The sequence below is a fragment of the Toxorhynchites rutilus genome, chromosome 1, assembly GCF_029784135.1.
Source record: "Toxorhynchites rutilus septentrionalis strain SRP chromosome 1, ASM2978413v1, whole genome shotgun sequence".
Classification (NCBI taxonomy): Eukaryota; Metazoa; Arthropoda; class Insecta; order Diptera; family Culicidae; genus Toxorhynchites; species Toxorhynchites rutilus.
This window is the reverse complement of record NC_073744.1, coordinates 14,216,354-14,243,097: the sequence shown is the minus strand read 5'-3', so window position 1 is coordinate 14,243,097 and position 26,744 is coordinate 14,216,354. Positions and strand designations below refer to the sequence as shown.

Here is a 26,744-nt window from a genome sequence, read left to right as displayed (position 1 = left end):
TCGCCTTTTTAGCCCTTAGTCTATAGAAGTGCTATTGGCTGCTCGCTGGCTGAAACTAGACTAGAATAGAAAAAAAAAACAAATGGGGTCTCTTATACATTCACGGTCGGTGCAGCGGCGGAGCCCAAGTTAATATTCCTCTTTTATGTTGCTTCTTCTTTTGCACATCATTTCAAGCTCTGCACTGAGCTTGCTTTTTTATTGGTTGCGCCGCATCTCATTCTTTGTTTGATGAGGTAGGTTTACACGATGCGTAGCTGCGGTTGTTTCCGCAAAGGTATTGATATATAGGGATCAAACAAATCCGTAGATCCAGTTATTTCGCCCCATTCAGAACAAAACAAAATAAAATTCACCTCTATCCCTACCAAATTTTCATTCTAAATATTTTATTTTTTTTTCACATTGTACATTATGCCTCAAAAGTGTCTAAAAGCATCTTTCTTGAGAACATTGCACCAATCGATGTTGATCCGATAAATCATTTGTTCTCGGGAACGCAGAACATCTATGACATACGTGAATCTACAGCCATTCCATGCCAAACCGATATAGTGATTCTCAGATTTTCGTGAAAAGTGGTAGTTTTGTTCTTTATCGCAAAACATGAGACCAGCATTTTTTTTATTTTTTCATTAGGGTGACCATTTCCATTTTAGGGTGGTCCGAAAAATCTACTTTTTCCTCTTCTCTCCAAAAATGACTTTTTTCAAAAATTCATAATTTTTGAACTAGTAGAGCGATTTACAAATTCGATATATAAAATTAAAGCCAATCACCTTGTCTTTTTTGGAAAAATAATAAACTTGTTGATGGTTTGAATTCTGTTCTCGTTATTATTGATTGTATTCGTTTTTTATTGTTTTCATAGTCTCGGGACCAAAGGCGTTATATATATATATTTTTTTTTTCTAGAAAACTAAGGATTTTTCACATAACATATGTCGAAACCAGAGAGGCGTTTTTTTTCGTTTTTGAGTTATGATTTTTCAATGGTAACCGATGGTTCGAAAAATCATGCATGGAATGGAATGGCTGTATATATAAAAAAATGGAGTGATGCCTGTCTGTCTTTCAGTCTTTCTGTCTTTCTGTCTTTCTGTCTTTCTGTCTTTCTGTCTTTCTGTCTTTCTGTCTTTCTGTCTTTCTGTCTTTCTGTCTTTCTGTCTTTCTGTCTTTCTGTCTTTCTGTCTTTCTGTCTTTCTGTCTTTCTGTCTTTCTGTCTTTCTGTCTTTCTGTCTTTCTGTCTTTCTGTCTTTCTGTCTTTCTGTCTTTCTGTCTTTCTGTCTTTCTGTCTTTCTGTCTTTCTGTCTTTCTGTCTTTCTGTCTTTCTGTCTTTCTGTCTTTCTGTCTTTCTGTCTTTCTGTCTTTCTGTCTTTCTGTCTTTCTGTCTTTCTGTCTTTCTGTCTTTCTGTCTTTCTGTCTTTCTGTCTTTCTGTCTTTCTGTCTTTCTGTCTTTCTGTCTTTCTGTCTTTCTGTCTTTCTGTCTTTCTGTCTTTCTGTCTTTCTGTCTTTCTGTCTTTCTGTCTTTCTGTCTTTCTGTCTTTCTGTCTTTCTGTCTTTCTGTCTTTCTGTCTTTCTGTCTTTCTGTCTTTCTGTCTTTCTGTCTTTCTGTCTTTCTGTCTTTCTGTCTTTCTGTCTTTCTGTCTTTCTGTCTTTCTGTCTTTCTGTCTTTCTGTCTTTCTGTCTTTCTGTCTTTCTGTCTTTCTGTCTTTCTGTCTTTCTGTCTTTCTGTCTTTCTGTCTTTCTGTCTTTCTGTCTTTCTGTCTTTCAGTCTTTCTGTCTTTCTGTCTTTCTGTCTTTCTGTCTTTCTGTCTTTCTGTCTTTCTGTCTTTCTGTCTTTCTGTCTTTCTGTCTTTCTGTCTTTCTGTCTTTCTGTCTTTCTGTCTTTCTGTCTTTCTGTCTTTCTGTCTTTCTGTCTTTCTGTCTTTCTGTCTTTCTGTCTTTCTGTCTTTCTGTCTTTCTGTCTTTCTGTCTTTCTGTCTTTCTGTCTTTCTGTCTTTCTGTCTTTCTGTCTTTCTGTCTTTCTGTCTTTCTGTCTTTCTGTCTTTCTGTCTTTCTGTCTTTCTGTCTTTCTGTCTTTCTGTCTTTCTGTCTTTCTGTCTTTCTGTCTTTCTGTCTTTCTGTCTTTCTGTCTTACAAATCCATACAAATGAAACACAAACTTCTGCATAACTCGAGAACTGATCAAGAAAATTAAGCCCAATTTGAGATGTGAGGGTTTTTATGTACGAGAAATTTTTCTATGATGGTATGACACCCCTCCCTCCTCTGGAATTGAGTGGGAGTCCCATAAAAATAATGCACATATTTCAACCAAATATTACAATGGAAAATTTTCGGAAAACTCTGAAGGAAAATGGTACAATTCGGAAAATTCAATTCGCATATGTTCTACAATTGCATATTGACAAGCTATTTTAGTCCATTTGATGTTTGCGCTAGCGAAATTGATCTTTGATCGAAAATGGAAATGGATTTTAATTTGATAAAACGCACTCCTATATCGACTTCTATCTATATAAATAAAAATGGATCGCCGAATGTGTTGATAAGAGCAGAACTCGAGAGATGAATTGTCCGATTTAGGGCTGTCTTTATTCTATCATCATATTTTCAGTATCAAACATTCATCCCATGTAACGGAGAAACATATTATGTGCATGTGGTTGAGAAATCTTGAACGAGAATTGTGTCTGAAAACAATCTGATATTATAATGTCGGGTTTTGGTACTAGGAGTATTTTATAGTAAAAGGCAATCTTAAAGGGTAGATTAGAAGATCAATCAATGAACAATTCTGCGATTGGACCCATGCACAGCGCTTAGAAAGAAAACGTGGAAGTGATAACGAAAAATAAATTTTGGGCGGGACGAAGTTTGCCGGGTCAGCTAGTATATGATGAAAGAAACTTCAGATTTGTATAAAAACTTGAACACAGACAAGAACAAGACCAGAGGCACCAAAACAAATGTCTCAATTAGTTCATAGAGTTAAGTGTTTAGAGATATAAAAGTTTTTAATATTGAATTCATTTTTTTAGTACGACTTTTCAACCGTGCATTCGAAATGTTACATTTCCTAAATATTTTCATTAATTTTCCAACAACTCTGTCAACCTTAATGTTTGCTTCAGACATCTGGATTTTGAGCTACGATTTTTTAAAGGAAGATCAAAGAAATTTCAATAAAATCGAAGTTATACAAACATGAATCCAAGCTACCCTGATGCCATTATGAACCTGGAACTCAGAAAATCCAAGGAGAGAGCAAATGATGCCGAGGACATGAAAAAAAAAGAAAACGGGATACGATTGTACAGACTCTTCTGAATCATGCCATTTTTACCCAATAGCTTAAATAAATCATTGTCAACTTACTTATCTTTCATCAAGGACTCGTCAATTTTTTTTATAAAACACAGATTTTTCAAGATATTAAGTCCATATTGATTCTGGGTGTAGTTCAACTCAAACATTTCAAGAATGAAATTCATATGACCACCGCGGACCCGTTTACAGCGATGGACCCAATTTTCCACTACTCGGTCACAAATTTCGACCGGAATGTTTCGAATTTCACGTTCGATGTTGTCTCTGAGCTCTGCTAAAGTTGCTGGCTTGCTGGCAAGGATCAGTGACTTTACATAGCCCCATAGAAAGAAATCAAAAGGCATCAAATCACATGAACGAGGTGGCCAATCGACAGATCCGTTTCTCGGAATAAAACTTTTACCAAACTTATTATCCATTGTAACGTGCGCTGTGTGGCAATTGATGTTAAGATCTTCCAATTATGCCCAAAAATAGTTTTCCAACATGAGCCTCCTCGCTGATCTGATAATGCTTTTGTGACGAAAATCATCATTTTCTTCAAGATTCGCCAGAGTCCAATCGGAGATGTTTCGGCGCTTCAAACGCTCAAGTGGAATAATGTCTTGAGTCAATTTGATATTGTAAGGATGTGGCCCAAGATCTCTTCGCAAAATACGACGCAATGAGAACGCCGTGCAATTGACTGTCTTGGGTCATTTCGGATGGATTCACTTGCTTCGTACGGGACGGCTTCTCGTCAGGACTGGAACATCCAACATCAAAAATGTAGACTTAAATTTGGTCACTAAACTATGCACAGCCTGCCGGCTGGGACGATTATTACGACCGAAAATTAAAGTAAGCGCTCTTAAAGTTTGCAACCATCGGCTCCGAATTTCGATAGTAATTTTCAATAATTATTTAGCATTGCTCGGTCGTGTACTTCACCATGATGAAAGTGAATGTTTTTGAATATGGTTTTGACTTTAACAGATCATTAAAATGTTTTAAGGGCTCGTTCACCCGAAGGCATAAAGCTGTCAAGTCACTAATGGATGACACTTTACATGTGAAAACAGAACTCTACGTGCTATAAGTTGGATAATTTTCGTCTAAACTAAATTTTTGTTCATTATTGATTCTGAAAAATGTATGCATTTCCATTCAGTACATTAGCGCTTAGATGTTCCATGTTTGTTCTTTTTTGTCTTACGTCTCAACCATAGTACATTTATCTCACCCGACACTTACTTTAGGTCATTAAATCATCAAGTGATCATATGTGTAATAGTTAACTTCAATTATCGTGTTATATTTATTATATTATTGTTGTGTATTACATACTCAACAATAACTCAAGCATCATTGATAGAAAAGTTCCCTTTTTTACTCCTTTGAGTTTGAGTTTGAGTGTGGAGCATATTTAGTGAACATATACCAAACAATGCGAATGAGTTTGGGTATATTTCAAAAGAATTTGTATACTGATTCGCTCATACATGATTCGATTATATACATACAATTTTAGACTCGATTATATACAATCCAAAAAAAAATTATGTTTCAAATATGACATATTTCAAGCGAAATTGAAAAAATTCAACAATATAGTGAAAGTTAATTGGCTGAGAGCAGTGTAGTTGATTCTAGTTGAAGTTTCACCAGAAATTATTTAAAATGATATTGCAGCGAAATTAAAAAAACGATAGAAGTTGGGTGTCAAAGAACGAATTGTACAGCGGTTAGAGAACTTTACTTTGGTTGTTAGAAACATTCAAGTTTGTCATGTACGTTCTGGATAAAATTTTATATCTTAAAGATCTTCAACTTTTGCATTTTTTCTATATGTGCACTTTGTTGATTTCTTCTCTTGGTTTTAAAATTTCAGATTTTTATAATATAGAATTTTGTTTAATTTTGATTTTTGATTTCTTGATTTATTTGTTTTTATTTTTTTATTTCTTTGTTTTTGATGTTTTTTAATCCTCGTTTCTCTCATTTGGTTTGATTCGATTGATTCTATTTATTTTTAAATTTTTCTTTGAGAGTTAATTCCATACATTTACTCATTTATACATTTACATTTATGATTTTAAACACTTTTTAATTTTTGTAATAGTTTTTTGATAATTTTTTTGAATTTTGAAAAATTTGAGATTTTGAAATTTAAAGAATCAAAAATTTAGAAAAATAGGTTTAAAATTTAAAATATGACTATTTCCGATAACAAAAAAAAAGAGTATGATTTTTTTTCTTTTTATGATTACATTGCATTGTTTTATTTGTTTTTATTTTTTACTAGCTAACCCGACGAACTTTGTCCGGCACAAAGTAGATTTTTTGGGTTTAGGGCACACCAACACATTTGGCCATTTTTGTTTATATAGATAGAAGATATAGGAATGCGTTATTCCATCTGAAAATCCTTTTCCACCTTTGAATAAAAATCAATTTCGTTAGTGCCAACATCAAATGGACTAACAATGCTTAACTAATAGTAGAACACATGGGAATTCAATTTTCCGAATTTTCCGATTTTTCTCTCCGCTATATGATGACTCAAACTGAACCATTCCTTCCTCGGGTTTTGCACTTACCAACACATTTGGCCTTCCATTTTTATTCATAGATATAAGATATAGAAATGCATTATTTCGCCTGAAAATCCATTTCCACTTACGAACAAAGATCAATTTCGATTGAGCAAATATCGAATAGACTAACAACGCTTATTATGATGTAATTTTCGAACATGAATTCAATTTTCCGAATTTTCCGACCTTCCTTCAGAGTTTTCCGAAAATTGTCCGGTTTTTCTCTCCGCTATATTAATCTATGAGAAGAGACGGATACAACAAAATAAAGAAGGCTTAAATCGAATCATCCCTTCTTCGGGTTTTCCGCTTACCAACAGATTTTGCCTTACATTTTATTTATATAGATTCATTTTATTTCTATGTTATCCTTTGATTACTCAATTTTTAATTTTTTAATTTCTTTCATATGTCCATTTCTTTAATTTGTTTACTTTGTTGTTAAAGTTTAATTTTTTAAAACATAGAACATTGTTTTTTTTTTGTTCACTTTTCTTTATTTGATTTATTTGTTATATTTTTTAAAATCTCTTTAATTTCTTCGATTTTTCTTAATTCCTTTGATTTTTTTAGGTTTTGTTCACAAACATACCTTTTTAGATTTTTTTCAATTTTTTTTATTCGATTCGTTTGAATTGAATTTTTATGCTTATTTTTAATTTCATGTATGTTTTTTCGCAATGTGTCATGTTCATTCTTATTAATATTTGATTTCTCCTTTTTTTAATTTTTATGATGAATTCTTTTATATGATGTTGTTATTTTTTTGTTTTTCGTTTTCTATGATTACGTTTGATTTTTTTATATTTCGATCGATTCAATTTTCTTTTAATTTTCGTTCGAGATTAATTGAATTTGCAAGACTTAAAATTTAAAAAAAACAAATTCTAATTTCAAAATTTTAAAATTCAAACATTCAAAAGTTTCTATTTATTTCAAGCGAAAATGAAAAATTTCAATATTAATGTGAAGACAATTAGCTGTTATGAAAGCAGTGGAGTAAAAATCGTGATTTTGGAAGATTATAGTTGAAGATCCACCAGATTTTTTTTAAATGATATTGCAGCAAAATTAAAAACATAGAAGTTGAGTGTCAAAGAACGAATTGTGAAGCGGTTAGAGAGCTTTAATTTGGTTGTTAGATACATTCAAGCTTATTGTGTACTTTTTGAATAAAATTAAGAATAATACATAAAAAACAAAAATTAAGAATAATACCCTATTAAACAAAAGCTTCTAAAATATTACTCAAATTCACTAATTTGGCAGTTACACAGCTGTATTCTGTATTAAATTTTCTCATCTTTCAAATGGAAGTCACACAATCTTCCTACGAAGCGTTATTTTTGAATTGAAGCCAGTTTAAGGCAAAAAGCGCCCGAAACAGAGAAAAAGTTCAATAACACTGTCATTGTTGAAATTCGAACATATGCGTAGAAGGATTTTTTTTCATCAATTTTGATTCCCTATCACTTCCTGAAACAATTCGGACTTTGTTATGTGAGAAAGGTATTTCATGACTTTAAGGGGATGAAGTAAAAATTTAATTTTTCTTTTACATTCAAGAAACGAAATACAGGTCGGATTCGATTATATACAGACTCGATTATATGTGATTCAATTATGTACAATTTTGAACTCGATTATATAAAGCTTGGAATTTTGTTTTTTAATATTTCAAATATGGCTTATTTTAAGAAGAAATGTAACCTTCCAACTTTAAGGTGAAAGGTTACTATTACATGTAAAGTGGGGTAAAAATCGTGATTTTTGAAGATTTTGCTTGAATTTTACTTTGAATTTTTCAGCAATTGTTTATATCAATATTGCAGCCAAATTAAGAAAGATAGAAGTTGGGCGTCAAACAACAAGTTGTAGAGTGGTTAAAGAACTTCAATTTAATTGATAGAAACAATCTAATTTAATATGAATTTTAAGGATAAAATTAATAATAACACATTAAAAATTATTAACTTTTAAGTTTTCTACTTCCAAAATGTTATTCAAATCCGGGGAGTTTCGATCGAGCAGTCGTCGGGTGAGGAGGTGTTTTTATTCGCTCCCCGTTTGGTTAATTCTCCGTCGTCATACATGTCTAAACGTGTTTTGGCTCAATCTGATAATTGATGTACACAATTTGTTAGAGTTTTCTATTGGGCTAAAAATCTAAAAATTAGAGTGAGCGAGAGAATGAGTAAATAGAATAGTGGAGAAAGGGTGTCTGGTGCAACCAGTGTTGGTTTGGTAGCAGCAGCAGTTCGGAGAAAAAATTGGCATTTGCACGTCTGATAGAGTGGCGGCCTGCTTTGTTTACTATATGTTTTGCCATCTTCGTCGCTACTTATTTACAAGCAGCTCTTCGACACTGAGCCCAAAACATTTATGAACTCTACTGTCAACTGATTTCGCTGTTGGGCCTAGTTATATTTTGTAATCAATCCACACAATCCAGCAGATTGAAATTCATTCATTTTCTAATTAATTTCTTAATTTTCAATTTATTTTTAAATAATCGATTAAACCAATTCAACACAATTCATACCCATTCTAAACATGCTTTATTTTATTTTAGATTTATTTTATAAACTGCATGTTATATTTATTATTCATATTCATTTAATATAATACATGTTGTAATTATAAATAATATATAAATGAAAAACATGATAAAGTTAGATAAAAATAAAGAAATAAAAAAACTCATAAATTCGTGAATTTGTTGATTCGTGGATTTGTGGATTCGTGGGTTCGTGGGTTCGTGGATTCATGGATTCGTGAGTTCATGGATTCATGAATTCATGGATTTGTGGATTCATGGATTCATTGAATCATAGATTCGTAAATTAATAAATTCAAAAAAAATCATAATTTAATAAGTTCATAAATTCTTAAATCCATAGATTCTTAATATCATAAATTCTTCCATTCTTCAGTTCTCTAATTTTATATTTTTCTATTTTAAAAGATAATACAATTGACGAACATCGAAATACACAGTCAGTATAGCGAGTTAAAAGAATTTCCTCGGTGACCTTCTCAGGTTAAGAATATATCGTCGATTAGAGGAATACTAAAAGGGTTTCATAGCGACCTTCCCAGGTTGCCAAAAATAACTGTAGTCTCCTCGATTAAATAAAAATATATAGATCGAGAGTTTTTAAAGGAGTTTTTTATGACCTTCTCAGGTCAGGAAAAATATCCTTGGTCTTACGCACGATGAATAACAAAATGCATGACCGGTTCGATAAGAATGCATATTTTCTTCAAAACTCATTTCGCCGAATAGTTGAGAGTTCACGTTTTTAGAATCACATCACTTACCGCAGTGAATCCTGATTTTTCTTAACCGTTCCTACTAACAACTATCCCTTCCATGATAAACGCTAGGGAACCACGCTATAGAGGCGACCCTTCTGGCCTTCGGGCGGCGAATATCATACTAACATTCCTTCCCTTCCCCTGGTGACTGTAAGGACGTGGCCGGCGTCGTTATTGACCATTTAAAGCTCGAATCACCGAAAATTGCACAACGAGAGAATGATATGCTAGTCCCAAGCGTCATTCTGTGTGTTCTTTGTGCAATTTGGTTGGTTCAGGTCAATCACGGAGAGCAACTACGAATTGTACAGTCTACCCAAGCTCAAGCTCAAGCTGAAGCTCAAAATGTTATTCAAATCCGTTAATTTAGTTGTTCCATTACTATATCATGTACTAAATTTTCTCATCGTTCAAATAGAAGCAACATAATAGTCTTCCGTAGCGTACTTTTTAATGTAGAGCCAGTTTGAACAAAAAAAAAACTTCTATAACTCTGTTATTGTTGAAATTCGAACTTATGCGTAGGAGGATTTTTTCATCAACTATGATCGTCTATCACCTCCTGAGAGAATTTGGATAAATTTATTTGTTTCATGTGAGAAAGGTATTTTCTGACTTTAAAGGGATGAATCAAGAATTAAATTCATCTTTTATTTTCAAAAATCGAAAAATACATGCAAAAAAAACAAATATAAAATTTTTTTTTCGACTCGATTATATACAGGATTCGATTATATACAGTGAAAAGAAATCTAAAACTGTATATAATCGAGTCCGCGCTGTATATGTGTATAAAAAACAAATAAAAAAAAATTTTTTTGAATCGATTATACACAGTGAAAAAAAAATCGGAGACGGTACATAATCGAGTCCATCCTGTGATTGATTGGTGCAAAAATTTATTAAATCCATCGATGAATGGATGCGCAATAAGCGATAAAATCTAGGTATTTTTCGATTTGTACGCTTTGTTCCCTAAAGACGAAATTCTACGTTGAAAAGTGCGAAGTCAAAAATGTTAACATGAAACAATAGAAGCTCGATGGCAGTCAAACGGTGAAATGATCAATAAGTTCATAATCTCAATATACTATCCTCAAATTGTTAATTTTGTTCTAAGACGACGCTGCTTTCATACTCTTGATGACAAGCACTAAGTTCACGGATCTCTACGAGATGCATGAATATTTTGTGTCCGCCTATTTTGAAAAAATATTTAAAATTTCTCTCGATTATCATGTTATCTTCGCTTGCTGTCACAACTTTTCTCGGAATGAATATTGGTTTCTCACCTCACCTACCATCACTCGCGCTCGTCTCGACGAGATTACAACCAAATCGGGGGCAGACACCCTCCCCCAATCATCTCGATCGACCTCGTTTCGTTATCGGCAATAAACCAAATGAAGCACGTTCAGAACACACTCAGTACACAAATATATAGCGAAGAGGTCAGCACACAAAAAAAAACTGTAAGTCTCCCTTTTGTAATATTTGTCCTTGGTGCGAACCGAACCATCCTTCGGTGTGGATAAAAAAAATGTTACCAAAAAACACAAAATAAACAATGGTTGAATAAATTCCTGTCATGGTTAGAGATTTTCCCACCACTCTTGTTTTTCTGGTTTGTCACTATCTGTTTATTCTGAAGGGCGATCTTTGATGTGGGTTTCAAGGCTCCTTTCCTTCGCCCCACACTGTGTCACACTGTCCTGTTCGAGTGTCCTCCCCTTCGGAGTTCCGTTGTCCCTGTGGGACCAGACCAGTCATGGGCCGGAGGAAAAAAAAAGGTTTCCTCCCCTTGCTTTCCTCGGCCAAGAAAATACACATTGTTTTGTCACTTTTGACCTTGATAGAATATCCGATAAACGGATGGTGGGTTGTAGTTGATAAGTTTTATGTATGCTCGCCTGTTATGACCCCTATTACCAACTAACGGAAAAAGGGTGAATTTCCCCCTGTCCTTATCGTGTGTCTGCCCGGGGCGAAACTGTTTACCTACTTTCGGTAGTAGACATTTTTTATCGCGATTAAAATCACGAGGATTAGAGATGGTTATAGTTTGCCGGAAAAGACCGAAAACCAGTGCTGTTTTTACGTTTTTTTTTTTTGCTTTCCTCCGAGAGCCTAATTCTATTAGTTTCGCCTTGTGCGAGAGCTTGTCCTGGATGGTTTCAACAAGATTTAATTGGAATAATTCCGTCGGTTTTGGCAGCAAACGAACGCGCCGCCAATGGTGGCGGAAGGGTTCGGTAGGAGTTGACCGGAACGGAAATAAACCCGTTTTTAACCTCCGGCTCAACCAGCCAGCCAGCTAATCTAGTCGTAAATTAATATAAATGCAGATTTATTCTAATTAGTCATGGTTGAGATTTCGCCGAGTGTTCTCAGCCAAATGCTCAACGATTATGAGCTGGGTGGTAGAAAACAGACCACCCCGAAAGAACCAGACAGCAAAAGAGTGGCGTTTCGTAGAAAAAAAAAGGTTAAGTATTTTGGGTACCGAAAGTTTCGGCACGAAGAACGCTATAGTTGGCAGCTTTCAGAACATCAGTACAACGTGTCCCTCGTTTCCCCCCAGGGAACGGAGCACTTGAACACAACTCTGTGCCGGAAAAAAATACACAATTGTCTCTTCCATCACAAATGCTTCCGGAGTAATTTCGAAAATGAAACGCTATTACTTTACAATAATCAGTATTCCCTGCTGAATGATTCAACGCCTTCGCAGAAATGGAAGTAAAAAGTTTAATCATGATGGCGAAGAAACCGGGCGACTGTCTTTCCGGAATCGAATCGGAAGTGGAAGAGAGCGATGTCGATGACGATGAAAAAAGCAATCATGATCAATTCTGTTCCATTTGCTTCCGCTCCTGACGGGCGCATTCCCCATCGAGATTCTCTCTCTCCCTTTGGAAACGTGTCGAATTTTGCTCTATTTTTAAAATCAATTCGTGGTAGGAACGTGGAAAAAATTCCTTCCTTCCACTCCCGAGATTGAAGTTGGTGGATCGAAAAGTATCGCAGAAAGTGTGTCTTTTCCCTAATTTACGATTGCTCAGCGAATTAAATTTCCAACAATTTTTTCTTCTGTATTATTCTTCTCCTCATCATTATCTTGTTTCCATTTGCAGATATTGAAAGCATACCGGTGGTGAAGTACATTGCGCTGGCAGGTGGAAACATCACACTCAGCTGCCCCGGAGTGAACGAACGCTCGCTGGTGGACAGTCTGATCTGGAAGACGACGCAAACGGTGGCGGAATACGTCAACGGGTTGCCACTGTCCAGCAATCAGAGGGTAAGTGTGTTTTGATTTGTGTTCATCTTTGCCCCGTGCTTCAAATGTCACGTACTTTGTTTGAGAAAAAGAATTTAAACACTATCCAGAGCTGCGATGTCAACAAGCTTTAAAAATAGTTAAAAAGAGGAACTTCTTAGTTGATGTCATTTTCGAAATCTTCATCTCCCTTTACCAATGGCTTTTATCATAAACCATTGTTTTAAGTGTACATTTTTGTATCAAAATATTTAAGAAACAATCGACATGGAAATTTATCTTTCTGGAGATGATATTTGATGAAAAAAAATCCTTCTGCGCATATGATCGAATCTGCACAATAACAAAGTTATTGAACTTTTCTTGTTCTTGGGCTCTGCTCACCTTCTTCTTTAAATTTTTTCGCTAATGCTTCTATTTCTTCTCTTGTTCTCTTATTTAATAATCCTAAGTTTTACCTATTCCCTCCTGTACTACACTTTCCACATTATTTGGCCTCTTCTTTCTTCTGTTTTGAATTAGTTTTTTGTTCCTTCGGCGTGTGTTTTGAGTTGTTATATTTCATCGATTTGAATTAGCATAAAAATATTCCATATTTCATAAAAAATCTTGTTTTTCACTGGATGCGATGAAAATTTCAGCCAAATTATATCATGGCTATATCGAAATGGTTCGTGCAACGTGCAATACGTGCAACTTAATTAATTTTTTTTTTTTGGCAGATTTATCTCACTTCTTAACCTAGCCAGAATATTCACCTGCCCCCGGGCTTCTGAATGCCAAAGGGGAACTAGGCTCTGCGGAATGCACGTATCTGCATGCTCGTGCTGTTTTAGTCCTTACCGAGAAATTGTTGGACAATCGCCCAGGTGCTACGGATGACCGACTTTTGGATGCCGACTAATTTCTTCCCTTCTTCCCGAGCCGTACTTGTCTGCGCGTTCGTCCCGATACGCAAATAATTTCACTTCCATTTGCACCTGTCGTCCCGATCCGCACTCTCACCATTAATTTTTTTTCATACGGTCGTCTCGAGCCGTACTTTTTTCTGCGCGGTCGTCCCGATCCGCAAATAATTTTAATTCCATTTTTACAAAGCACAATCGTCCCGATCCGCACTCTTACTATTTTTTTTTCATACGGTCGTCTCGAGCCGTACTTTTTCTGAGCTGTCGTTCCGATCCACAAATCATTTTACTTCCATTTTTACACAGCACGGTCGTCCCGAACCGCACTCTTACCATTATATTTTTTTCATACGGTTGTCTCGAGCCGTACTTTTTCTGAGCTGTCGTTCCGATCCACAAATCATTTTACTTCCATTTTTACACAGCACGGTCGAACTGATCCGCACTCTTACCATTATATTTTTTTCCATACGGTCGTCCCGAGCTGTACTTTTTCTGCGCGGTCGTCCCGAACCGCACTCTTACCATTATATTTTTTTCATACGGTTGTCTCGAGCCGTACTTTTTCTGAGCGGTCGTCCCGATCCGCAAATAATTTAATTGACAAATAATAATTTGACTCACTGTGAGGACACTTGATTTTGTGAAGACACTATGAGATATGTGAACACATTTCAGTATGATAGCGCACCTGGACCTCTGGAGGATCCTACCACCATGAAACTCCAACCATTGGTCAAAAACAACGTCAAAAAAGGAGGGCTTTCGTCTCAGTGTCATTCGCTCGCTCTTTCATCAGTGTAACCCGTCTCTTCTGTTCCCAGTAATCAATGGAGCCTCCCGTCCCAGGGTCATTCACTTGCCTCTTTCAAACCTCTCCAAACAGAAAATCTACAAGCATATGGAATGAATTCAATAACAAAGCGACGTCCACCTTAAACTTCCAGCGGTCTCAATACACACTGTCTCTAGAAGACACCAGTTCACTTGCACTCGAGAGCCTGAATGATTGCGATACTGTACTTTTATTATTGGGCCCATACCATAAAACAGATTAACCTATATTTTTCAAACGACCACTTCACAAATCGAAAATTTTTCAGTTACACATCGTTTCAATAAAAAGTCCTACGGATATGGTCCGAGTCATAACCAAGACCACAAAGCTGAAATGAACAATATGATATATCATCGTTCCGTTTTTTTTTGGAAGAACTGGGGTTATATTCACTCAGTCAACGGTCCATCAAGTCAACCATCATTTCTAAGCTCATAAAATACAGTTCGCAGCCGCGTAATGCATCTTTTGCTCAAATTTATTGAAATAAACTTCAAACATTAAATATTCTCTCAAACTCTGTTCAAAAACAAGTCATGAATTTCAGTTTCCTCCGATACGATTATGAAGACATTTGAGGACATTCTTCTCGTATCATGCGAAAGACATTCTAAAAAATTACCTGGCATCACTGCTTACGACAGCGATGGCGATTGATCAGCGGCCATCCTTCTCACTTTCCGGATCATGTTTACGACTCCGACTTTTTCACAAAATTTCACCTTTTATTAGACAACTCACTTGCGGTGTGTTCCTCAGTAAAGAACAGAATATGCAGAATTTCTGCTGAAAATTCAGCAGTCTGGCAGGATCGTCAAAATGTGTGACATTAATCACCGAGTTGCAATTTTCTCCTCCACTGTCTGCAGATTGCATTTGAGTTGGTACTCCGCTTGCGCCAAGTGCAGAGCGCTGTATCCTGTATCCGACAGTGGCGCAGACAGCCCGGTATAGCGCGTTTTGGTTGACGCGTTCTGCGAAGTACTTGCGCAGTTGTCGTACCTGGGCAACACACAGTGCAGATACGTCGACTATTCCAAGTCCCCCTCCTTTGCGTGGTAGTGGAACTCTCACCTGTGTCTCCTGTGAGGATGGTGCATTCCGGCCTTTTTGAATGCTTTTCTCATCCTCCTCTCAATATCCTCTAGGTCAGTTTTGCTCCATTTGACTACACCAAAATTGAAGGTCAGCAGGGGAGCCGCGAATGTGTTGATCGCGCGTACCTTGTTCCCCGCGTTGAGGAAAGTCCTCAGGACACAGTTCAGTCGACTCAAGAACTTCTCTCGCAGCTCCGTCTTGATGTCGGAGTGGCGAATCCCGGTGAGCTGTCGGAATTCAAGGTATTTGTAAGAATCGCCACGAACCATATCTTGTGTTATCGTACGGACGATCATCATCGTCTCGACATTGTTTATTTAGGATTTAGCCTCATGGGAGGTAAATCCATAAACATAGCGAGACGTCTTTTATGATCTTTTCGTCCTACGATCACCATCGCACCATCTCATGCTTATCTTAGGATATAGCCACATGGGTGGCAAACCCATAAGCATGACGAGGGCTGTTTTATGATCGGCATCCTCGGCATCCCAGCGAGTGAATAAGATAATGAACGAATAGACAGCAAAACGGAGTAGCTAGATAATAAGGATTTGTGAACTAACAAAAAGGGGAAAAATAAATTATGTAGCAGTCGCTTACAAGATCTAAGAGAGTAAGTTCTCTCTCATCCGAAAGGCCCCCACATTTTCGGTGTCAGAAGTGGGGTTCCGAAATTATTAAAGTACTGAAAAAATTGTGAGATGCCATGAACTTAGTGGAATATCTAAAATAGTGAAAATATGAAGTACAAGTTCTTGGATTGTAATGAACAAAATATAGCAGTGATGCAGGAAGCCTTAACCTTGCCTTGAAGAACAGTAAAAATGTGACTGTGCTTATTAATGTGAAAGTAAAATCCGGTTTTCCATCAATAATACGATAGCATAGCATGACTATAAGTGCACCAACAACATTTGTGTTCTGTACAAAGTAAAGAAAGTGGAGCCGTCTGCAGTCAATCCAACAGGAAGAGCTATTCTAATATGGCTGACTAACATGCAGTAAGTGCGTCAGAACAGCAGCAACTACAACAAGCGCCTCAACAAATCCAGTAACAGCCGCAGCAACAACCGGAACAGGAAATTTCAGCTAACAAAAAATCGTCGGTTCCACAGCAACAGAAACAAGTATAGCCAAACATACAAGTGACAGGGAAACCTTCACTCTTGCAATTGAATAAAAAATTGGGATCAAGAGATGTTTGTAAAAAAACGATTGCTAGAGTTTTTCGCCAACAAGGACCAAGACTATTATGAGAGAGGCATTATGGAGCTAGCTTCAAAATGACACGAAAAAAAAACGGTGTGTATTTGACCCAAATCGGGCAATCCGAAGTATATTAAATAAAGTTTCGAATTTCACGCAAAAATAATGGATTACTTTTTCCCCAACCTAATATACACAAACTGGTCTCTCGTTTGAGTAAATGTTGTACCTGTATGGGTGGATAGCACATTTGATGGTATTTTTATGTTCATTTAAAGGAGGGGTTCTCAAACTATTTTGGGCAATAGATCCCTTCTCAAGAATTAAGCGACACCTCAGACCCCTATAGCCAAATTATTGGACAAAATATTTTTTTTGACGCACATGGATTATTATTTCAATATTTTGCTTAACCAAAAACTTCTAAAAGTATCTGGCTCGAATTTTCTTAGGGATGCTAAAAATTTACGATATTTATTTTTTGAGTCATTTTTATGTAAAAAAAGGCTATTTCAGAGCGCCGGCAAAAAAAATCTGTTTAAATTCGTTGAACATGCAACAAGTTGGTAAGTTGATTTTTTGGGATAAATTTTCTTAATTGCGCGAATACCATTTCACCACCACGGATAGTTGTGGCTGGAACTTTACCCCAAAACATGACTACATTAGTTGGTTCATCCGAAGAATAGTCTAAAAAATCAACATTGTGCAGCTCTCTACATTCCTCCGGGCTGAATCATTTCTCTGGGAATCAGATTAGGAAAAATTTCAGTAAGTGGTAGAATGGTTTGATGTTTTCTTCTGATGACATTGGACGGGTCTATCATGGTCATGGTCAGAAATTTATGCATTACATTAGCCTTGAATTCGTTGAGCCGATCAACAGATATTTTTCCATCGCTTACGTACTCCCTGATGAGGAGTTCAGACGTTTTCCCAACCTACAAATTTTCCAAGCTCTCGTCATTTTGATGATCAAACGCAACTTTATTCAGTTGTTTTAGCGTTTGCATCCACTCATTCGGGAGAAAAATATTCAATACCGTGTGGAAAGATCTGGAAATGCTCGAATGAAGAATAGGTAGGACTCTCACTTTGAAATAGCTTGTCACTTTGAGTATGTATGACAAAAATGTCAAATTAATATTAGTCTACCATTTTGGCGTTCTCAACATTAATGATATGTTTCACAAATCAAAAATGGATTCGGAGTGGTTCATATCAGTCAAATTCTAAAGGTTTTAATTCAAGAATTTCCTGAATCTAATCACACTTACTAGTCCGCAAGGGATTGCAGCTAAGACAGCTATTGGTTTGTTCAATTTCATCTGGAATATGCTTACATGCATACGAAGAGCATAAGGCAGTACTATAGCAAATACACTTCATAATGAAAAGCGATGGACAATCTCTTTTAAGCAAAAGGCCAAGTGAGTTGCCTGGCTATCCATGGTCCTTGCTCCATCAGCCCAATGACAATCAAATAAATTTGGTATGCAGTTTTGTCCCATTTGAACAACGAAACCATTTCGTCATACAACGTTCTAGAATCCATTTAGGTAACCTGTATAATGTCATAGAAACATTCATCCACGAACAGTAAACCATCCTTCCAATAGCTAGTTCTGGCCACAAAGGGTGCTCCTACACTGTTTGACCGAAGCCAAATATTTGACAGATATAATTTGATCAACGTGTACAAACGTGATCAAATATATTCGAAACAAAACATGAAAAAAAATGCCTAAAATATTTTTTGGTCTGTTCTTCGAACCTGTCGGTCATGGTTAGGTTACCTTAAGTATTTCAGTCGATTTTTTCCCATGTTCGATGTTTGACATTGTTTGCCACTGTTGATCATTGAAAAGTGGCAAACAAAATAGTGTTTGTACAAATTCCAAACCCAACTTTATCTGTCAAAAAGTGTCAATTATTTGACCACCGGACAAACAGTGTTCGGCTACCTTAAGGCTAGTGACTATTTCTTCGGTAGATCCCTCGATTCGTCGGTAATAAAACTCCTCGTGTTGACTATCTTCGAGAACATTCGTGATCACAGCAGTCGCTTTTGTGCTTCTTAGTCGCAGCATGCTTAAACAAATTCTTCAATATCTGCAAGACCATAAAGTGTTTTACTACATACTTTGTAGAAACCAGCATGATTATCGGTGCTCTGAGAAAGCCAGCTCAGTCTGGCCTCCCAATCCCTTCGGTGACATCAGTGATGCAGTGATATGGAATAACTGTTTCAATAAAACTAGCACAAACTAGCTTTCCAAACGAACTCAATAAAGTCAAATGTGATTACAGAATCTTTTTTTTAATCTGGAAAAATTTGGGCAAAGTGCGGAAAGTCCGGACTAAACAAAGGACGGTCTGGATATCTGGATGCTTTACCAATACTATCTCTTGATTTAAATTAGTAAATAAGTGTATTCAAGTTCCAACAAATTTCAGAACGCAAATGCCAAATGCACTTGTCAAATTTTTCATCTTATACGAACTTATGCGCGTTGATCTATTTGCTGAGTTGTTGAAAAGTACAATAATAATTCTTTCTACTAGAAATCAAGTTGGATCACGTAACACAACTTATAATGTATCTTGGAAGTTTCAAACAAGAACTGTGTTAATTTTTAGACCTCATCGACCCCCAAACTCAATTTTCGTTCATGTCGACCCCTGAGAAGTCAATATCGACCCCAAAGGGGAACCCCAGATTTAAAGCAATGAAGGAGGGTGCATGAAAATGTGCTAAATATTTATTTTGGGTGTAGATAACAGTGAATCTTATCAATTGAATATCACATTCAAATAAGATAACTGTTGCAGCACTCATTTGCTTAATGATGCTAACATTGCTACCCACTTCAGACAAAAAAGGTCATGCAATATAGCTGAGTGCACTGACCGTCCGCCCGTTCGGATAAGCGCCCGATATGACAATGTAGCTGCAAACCCACGTCTGCGGTGACAAACGACTTTCTCGTTTGCACAGTTATCTATTCTGCCCTTCGTCATCTCGCCTTGGACGCCTGGACAGTAATTATGAACGACCCGTTATGAATTATGAGTATTGTCGCAGTCCATCATACCCAGCCATCATTCACTTTCACCCCCCCCCACTCCTTACTCACACACAGACACTAATTACACACTGTTGCTGTGTTGATTTCGGGCTCCTTCTCATGCTCTGGTTCTTTTTCTCGTTCTTTTTCCGGTGCAGATAACGTTGCTACCTGACAACTTCAGTCTCCACATCAAGCCAACGGTCGCCTCGGATACGGCCGAATACAGCTGCCTGGTGAACGACCGGCACAGCCCGGAAGCCATAGTAGATTTAATAGTCCAAGGTATGTGTAGAATTCATGCATGCGCATATAAATGTCTGCCATCCACCCTCTACCAAACAACACAACACGTTTCTCTTTCACGTGCCACACAGATGTACCGGATCCCCCGGGACGGCCACTGGTGCTCAGCTTCACGTCACGTTCGGTCCATCTATCCTGGGCACACTCGCAGGACTCGAGGAATGCACCCGTTGCGAATTTCATCATCGAAACAAGGTAAGCGCGCACCGAACCAACAACCGGCTCGTGTTTACAGGGAACCATTATCGATTGCGCTGTCACTTGCTAGTGGTAACCTTTGGAGAAAAAAAATTACACACATCTTGACGGAAGTGAACAGAGAGGATAAATAATAAAATTAAGGTTTACAAGACATTCCCGCTCTTCGGCACGGCTTTGTGATTAAAATAACAGCGCAGCTGCGGAGCTCTAATGAAATATAAATCGAGTAAATCATCACTCCTCAGTCCGGAAACCGGGAACGGGTTGGCAAGTGGCGTGAGTTCAACCCGTCCGACCCGCGGAACCGTACGGAACAAACATCCGCACACAAGATGAAGTTTTCATGCATTCAAGATGAGCCTGACTGACTGAGTTTGTAGACTCGATGAGCAGCAGCAGCAGCAGATGAAAGAGCTCTCGAAAGTGAAACGGATTCGAGTGTTTGCAGCAAGATAGATGGCAGACATTAAACGGATTGCCTTCTTTGTGTTTACTCTGAACTGTAGATACTTGAGCGTATGTGTGGGTGGTGGGGTGGCGTTGGGAGGGAGGAGGGTTGAATAATGTGCGTGGAGACAGTAAACGATATTAGCTTCGGCGGGTTGTTTGATTACGTACTATGAGCTCATCCAATAATTATGATGATTATGTTCTTCTGCAGACGACATTTAAGAAGTGAACGAGTTAAACTGAAACAGGACATGTGAAAATGTGTTGTGGTCTCAGAGTAACGATCGTCTGCCTGTTTGTTGGGTGCTATTCTGGAGGGTTAATTGTTCGTGGGAAATTTATTGAGGGAATTTTCCTGGCTCGGTTCCCGCTATTCACTCAACAGGAGCCACTCAATTTTGCACGACCATAAGATCAACATATTTCAGCGTGGCCTCCGAGGAGAAGCCATTTCGCTCGACCAAAGGGTGTTAATCTTTTATGCGTGTATTCAAAATTTATGAGTCTTTCTTCGACTTCACTATTATCAGCTTTGGTTTCATCATTAAAACAACCGTCGGATTGTGTCCGGGCCTTCCATGAATTGACAATCCCGTAGTGGCGTTTTTAACGAGCCGACAGGAAACACAATGAAACGTCGAACAGTGTCATTCGATCGCCCACAAATCATCAGTAAGAAAGAGCCCCGGTTCCGTCTGTCACCCCTTTTTCGGACTCTCGACAAAAGTGCAAACCAAACAGCCAACCAGAACCAGCTCAACCATTATGCAGAAGTACTACTAGTCATAGCACGATTGATGGTTTACATTCCCTCTTCCCCACCTCGTAACCATCGCTTCCAGACAACAGGATGCAAGAGTCCACACAGAAGGAACTCAACGTATAACGCGTCGGGTTCCGAATGTGTTCCAACGAGGTCTGTTCGAGGAAATTCGATGCTTGTGTGCACATCATTCCATCAATGCGAAACGGAATGTAGTATTTGTATTCCGTACTGTCGTATTTATGAGGTTGTAAAATAAACATTTTAGCATTTCAGAAATAGCCAGCTTGCAGCAGTGATTTGCGCAGATGATGACGATGAAGAGTGGCGTTTCGATCCGGGAGGGAATTTTAGAGAAATGCTCCAATTTGTTGCAGGGTAATGTTTTCTTGAGGATATATTTATCGATCATCCTATGATGGAACCGGTCTAGCTGCTTGCTTGATTCGACATGCAAGAATTCGGTATCCTAATTTTGTACAAAATTCCAATACAAAGATGATGAATAAACGAAAATGATCCGGAATTCGTAACACAGAAATGGAATAAATGTAAATATTGGTCACGAAAACTTTCAGAAAAATCTGTTTTATTAGCATGAACATTTACTCATTTTACTCTACAAAATATTACATTTACTTGGTAGTCAGTAAATGAAAAAAAACACTATATTTGCTGTAAATGTACATTAACATTGACAATCCTCGAATCACTTGTGCGTTTGATGATGCTCATATCTAGTCTTTCTAAATTTAGATTAGTAACATTTTTGATATGTCTCCTAAGGTTCGATCAAATATTTTGGCCTTAAAAATTGCGTTGATCGTTTCGTTGTTGAGCCGATTTCGAAGCGTATTCTTGTTTTGATTATACAGCGCGGACTCAATTATACACAGTTTTTGATTTCTTTTCGTATATAATCGAGTCAAAAAAAATATTTTGTTTTTTTTTGTTTGTATTTTTCAATTTTTGAAAATAAAAGAGGAATTTGTAATACACTGTACATGTAATAGACACTTAAACTTCACCTTAACGCTGAAAGGTTGCATTTCTTCTTGAAATAAGCCATCTTTGCAATATAAAAAAAAAATATGATCGAGTCCAAAATTGTATATAATCGAGTCCTGTATTCACAAAAAAACTGCCTGATTTTTTCTCGTCGTATGCGGAGTGAGGAGTGAGGCATAGTGAGATCGTTAGAAACAAGGCATCGAATTTTCAAATTTTTTCTCAATTTACATTTTTTTCGATTTTTGGATTTATATTTAGTTTTTTTTTCAATTTAATTTTTTTCTAACCACCATTTCATTTAATTCTTAATACTTTTTTTTATTTTACATCTTTGGTATTTTTTTAGATTTAAATGTTTTTCATTCTATTTTTTTTATTGTCAAATTTTTCTGATTTTTTTAATTTTTAGATTTTTTGATTTTTGTGTTTTTCGTTTTTCAAGATTTTTTTATCAATTTTTCGGTTATTGAAAACTTTTTTCGATTTAAATTATTTTTTTTATTTCCAAATTTTTCATTATAAATTTTTCAATTTTAAATTTTTATTTTCTTTTTTCGAATACAGCGTGGACTCGATTATATACAGTCTCCGGTATTCTTTTTATTCGTTTTTATGCATGTATTTTGTAAATGTAAATAAACGAAGAATTTAATTTTTGATTCATCTCCTAAAAGTCAGAAAAAGCTTTTCTCAGATGAAAAAAATATTTTTTCCCGAATCTCTCAGAAAGTGGTAGATGATCAAATTTGATGGAAAAAATCCTGCTACGCATATGTTCGAAATCCAACCTTACATCAAGGTGTAACTGTATTAGAATTGTTGAATACTGAAAATAAAGTTTGTGAATATTTTGTACGATGTCGGGATCTCAATCGTTATGCCCAGCAGCAGTTTGGATTCTTATTTCATGAACATAATCTTCATTATTCATTTATTTATTTATTTATTTATTTTTTTTTTATTTCTAAACATGAGTAATTCCAAATGAAATCGACAAAAGACAAAACATGAGTTTTTTTTTTATTCGAATGAAAGTGTGTATTCCGTTTTTTGGAAAAAAGATAATTGATTCGGGATACGCCCTTATTCAAAACCAGTCGTGATTAAAACTGGTCTTCTTATAATGCAAATTGTGAGTTTAGGTAGCTGCCATCATAAGCACAATGTTTAAAAAAATCGGAGAGGGTCGCGTTAAAACCGACTGATTTTTGGCTGATTTTATGTGGAATGAAGGCTCATAAGAATGTTAAAAATTCATCTGAACTAAAACTGGCAGACTCCGCCACAAAAGCCATTTTTAAATCGCTAATACTTCAAGAAAATTTTATACCATTATAAAATGTAACCAATTTTTATCTCACATTCTCGAAAGAATCAAGGATTAATTAACGTTTGTGAGAAAAGTGTTCACTTCTTATTTCGTACGGGCTCCCATCGAATCCTCTGAGCATTACGTCTCAAGAGCAACACCTTATTTTGAAAATTCGGAACGAAACAATTTGGACACAATCTCTCACCACTTTGCAACCCTGAAAAAGTTCTGCATCGAAAAACGAAGAATCACTGGGAAATTTTATTCACTTCTCGGTAGGTCAGATTTTTCGGTGAGAATATCATTCCTGTTCACACTTTGTTCTTACGCAAGAAGCATTCAGAGCATGATAGTGCTTCCTGGAACGAAGAACAACTATGAGACAGATAGAGAGTATGCACGTGATAAAAACATTCAATTTAATGTGCTCGGTTTGTCCCACTGGTCTGGCCCCAACAGCTTCCGCTTCCAATGTTACCGATGATAAGGTTGAGAACAAGACCAGACACTGTACCCAACTGCAATAAACAATTGGCATGCTGAAAAGTTAGCCTTTGTCAGGAGAGGAGATCCACAGAGAAAGATGAGCGCTGGAGTGAGGAGAACCCGAAACCGAAAGATAGAAGACAAAGTGTAATTTATTTCGTTTAATAACATCCCCTCGGGGCAGCATTCAAGTGTTGATGCCGGTTCACATCACCGAGTTGCCATCTTAATTGACCGGGTGGCTCAAGAACCGAAAGGCAGCAGCAATAATTAATAGTCTAATAAATGAAATCAGAGCCCATTCGCTTCGCTTCGGCAAACAATAGCTTTGTTGCTCTATTGTGAATGAGCAGTTTATTTCATTACGATTTCTTTCACTTACAGGGTTGGTGAGAATGGCGGCTGGGACCAGGTGGCACCGATCCGGACGAAGGATAACGGCACCTCGTATCAGGTGGGCGGATTACTGCCCTTCACCGTGTACAGTTTCCGCGTGATTGCCATCAACGAGTTGGGGCGCAGCCCTCCCTCGAAGGAATCGTACTATTTTGTCACGCTGCGGGAAGGTAAGCCATTATAATATCATTTCACTTGCTTTAATCTCACGAATCTCCCCCAATTTTCTCACGGAAGCGATGTCCAAAAAGTCATTCCATGAAATAATGCCACATTTTAAATATTATTCCTAAAGCGGCCACCGCGCTTCTGGTGTGGGGGGAGGCTTGCGATGGTATTATGCCGCTCGATTCGGTGTCTGCCAGCGCTTGTTCGGTATTTCGTCGGCACAAGAAGAATTCCAATTTATGCAAATTAACTCCATAATTACGATTAGACAATTTGCTACCGAAGCGCACTGGCTGCTGGCGCTGTCAGGTTTCCCGGGGAGAATGCGGAAGGAATGGGATGGGTCAAAGGCCTAACATGGGATTCGGTGATACGACACGATGATGCGCCTCTGATAAGACCGGGATACAATGGGATGCGACGCAGAACCGGCAGCGGCTTGTTATCGGTGTCATTAAAACTGAAACAGGGCTCCAGGAAGTTACCGTGTCGAAATGAGAACCATTTCATTGTCGTTCCACTGTGGATTGTGGACTCTATCGAGGGAACATTTAGTCAAAAACAAGTGTTGGGCGTTTAAAATTAAGTGTGCTATTTTCTTCCAATGAATCGCAAGAAACGAACGAACATTCGTTTAATGGCCATTACTCTTAGTTCGAACGCAAAACTTCTCCAGCTTTTTTCGAAAAACCGTTAAACTCTTCCCCGTAGCGCGCTTTTATTAAATAGCAGGGTGAGAATCTGGGGAATTTTGATTAAATAAAGCTCTCGAATGATTCGCTTCCGTATGGTTAAATGAAGGCCGCTATGGGCCTATTGGTTTGATCCTTGCTCTAACCGATGCAGTGAATTGATTGCTCAAATTGTTCACTTGATTGATTTTTTCTCGAATTTCAAATTAACAAATTCGAATTTCTGAATTTTTGAATTTTTGAATTTTTGAATTTTTGAATTTTGAATTTTGAATTTTGAATTTTGAATTTTGAATTTTGAATTTTGAATTTTGAATTGTGAATTTTTGAATTTTTGAATTTTTAAATTTTTGAATTTTTGAATTTTTGAATATTTGAATTTTTGAATTTTTGAATTTTTGAATTTTTGAATTTTTGAATTTTTGAATTTTTGAATTTTTGAATTTTTGAATTTTTGAATTTTTGAATTTTTGAATTTTTGAATTTTTGAATTTTTGAATTTTTGAATTTTTGAATTTTTGAATTTTTGAATTTTTGAATTTTTGAATTTTTGAATTTTTGAATTTTTGAATTTTTGAATTTTTGAATTTTTGAATTTAATTTTTTTTGTATTTTCTATATTTTCGGTTTTAATTTTGTTTGTATTTTGAGGTTTTTAAATTTTTTTAAAATCTATTTAATTTTTTTTCTATTTCTCTGATGTTCAGATTTTTTGGTTTTTCTTTATTTTATTTGTTATTTCGAATTTTGAACGTTTTGTTCATCCTTTTTTTCCAATTTTTAATTTTTTTGATTCTAATTTTTTTTTCTTGATTTTTCTTATTTACAAGTTTGTTTGTTTCTGGGTTTGCTCGATTTTAATTTTCTCATTTTATTTTTTTTCGGTTTTAGAACTTTTTGGAGCCCGTTGTCAGAATTTATTTTTCAGTTTTTTTTATTTTTTTTTTCAATCAACAATTTTTTCGATTTATAATTTTATTTGATTTGCAATTCGATTTTCTTTATTTCTAATTTTTGTATTTTTTTATTCTATTTTCTATTTTCAAATTTTCCGATTTTTCCAATTCTTCCAATTTCAATTTTAGTGTTTAGTGTTTTTTGTTTACCGATTTTTATATTATAATTACCAATTTTTTTTTATTAAAAATTTTTCGGTTTTACTTTTTTTTTTCTTCGAATTTCAAAATTTGAAACTGATTTCCCATTTTCCATTTTCATTTTTTATATATTTAAATAATTCAAACATTTAATTTCAAATAAATAATATGGTTACACAAATTGTCAATCAAACTAATTGAAATTCGGAAGAATTGGAAATCAAAATATTGAAA

General features: G+C 36.2%; 1 protein-coding gene across 1 annotated transcript in view; it reads left to right on the top strand.

The window, feature by feature from the left end:
- LOC129762286 (protein sidekick-2-like) overlaps positions 1 to 26,744 on the top strand; it is a 171,070-nt gene that overhangs the window by 122,151 nt on the left and 22,175 nt on the right. Inside the window, exons 2-5 of the mRNA XM_055760425.1 lie at positions 12,362 to 12,528; positions 19,787 to 19,913; positions 20,006 to 20,129; positions 24,542 to 24,723. Coding sequence (XP_055616400.1) covers positions 12,362 to 12,528; positions 19,787 to 19,913; positions 20,006 to 20,129; positions 24,542 to 24,723 — 600 coding nt within the window. The remainder of the gene's footprint in view (positions 1 to 12,361; positions 12,529 to 19,786; positions 19,914 to 20,005; positions 20,130 to 24,541; positions 24,724 to 26,744) is intronic.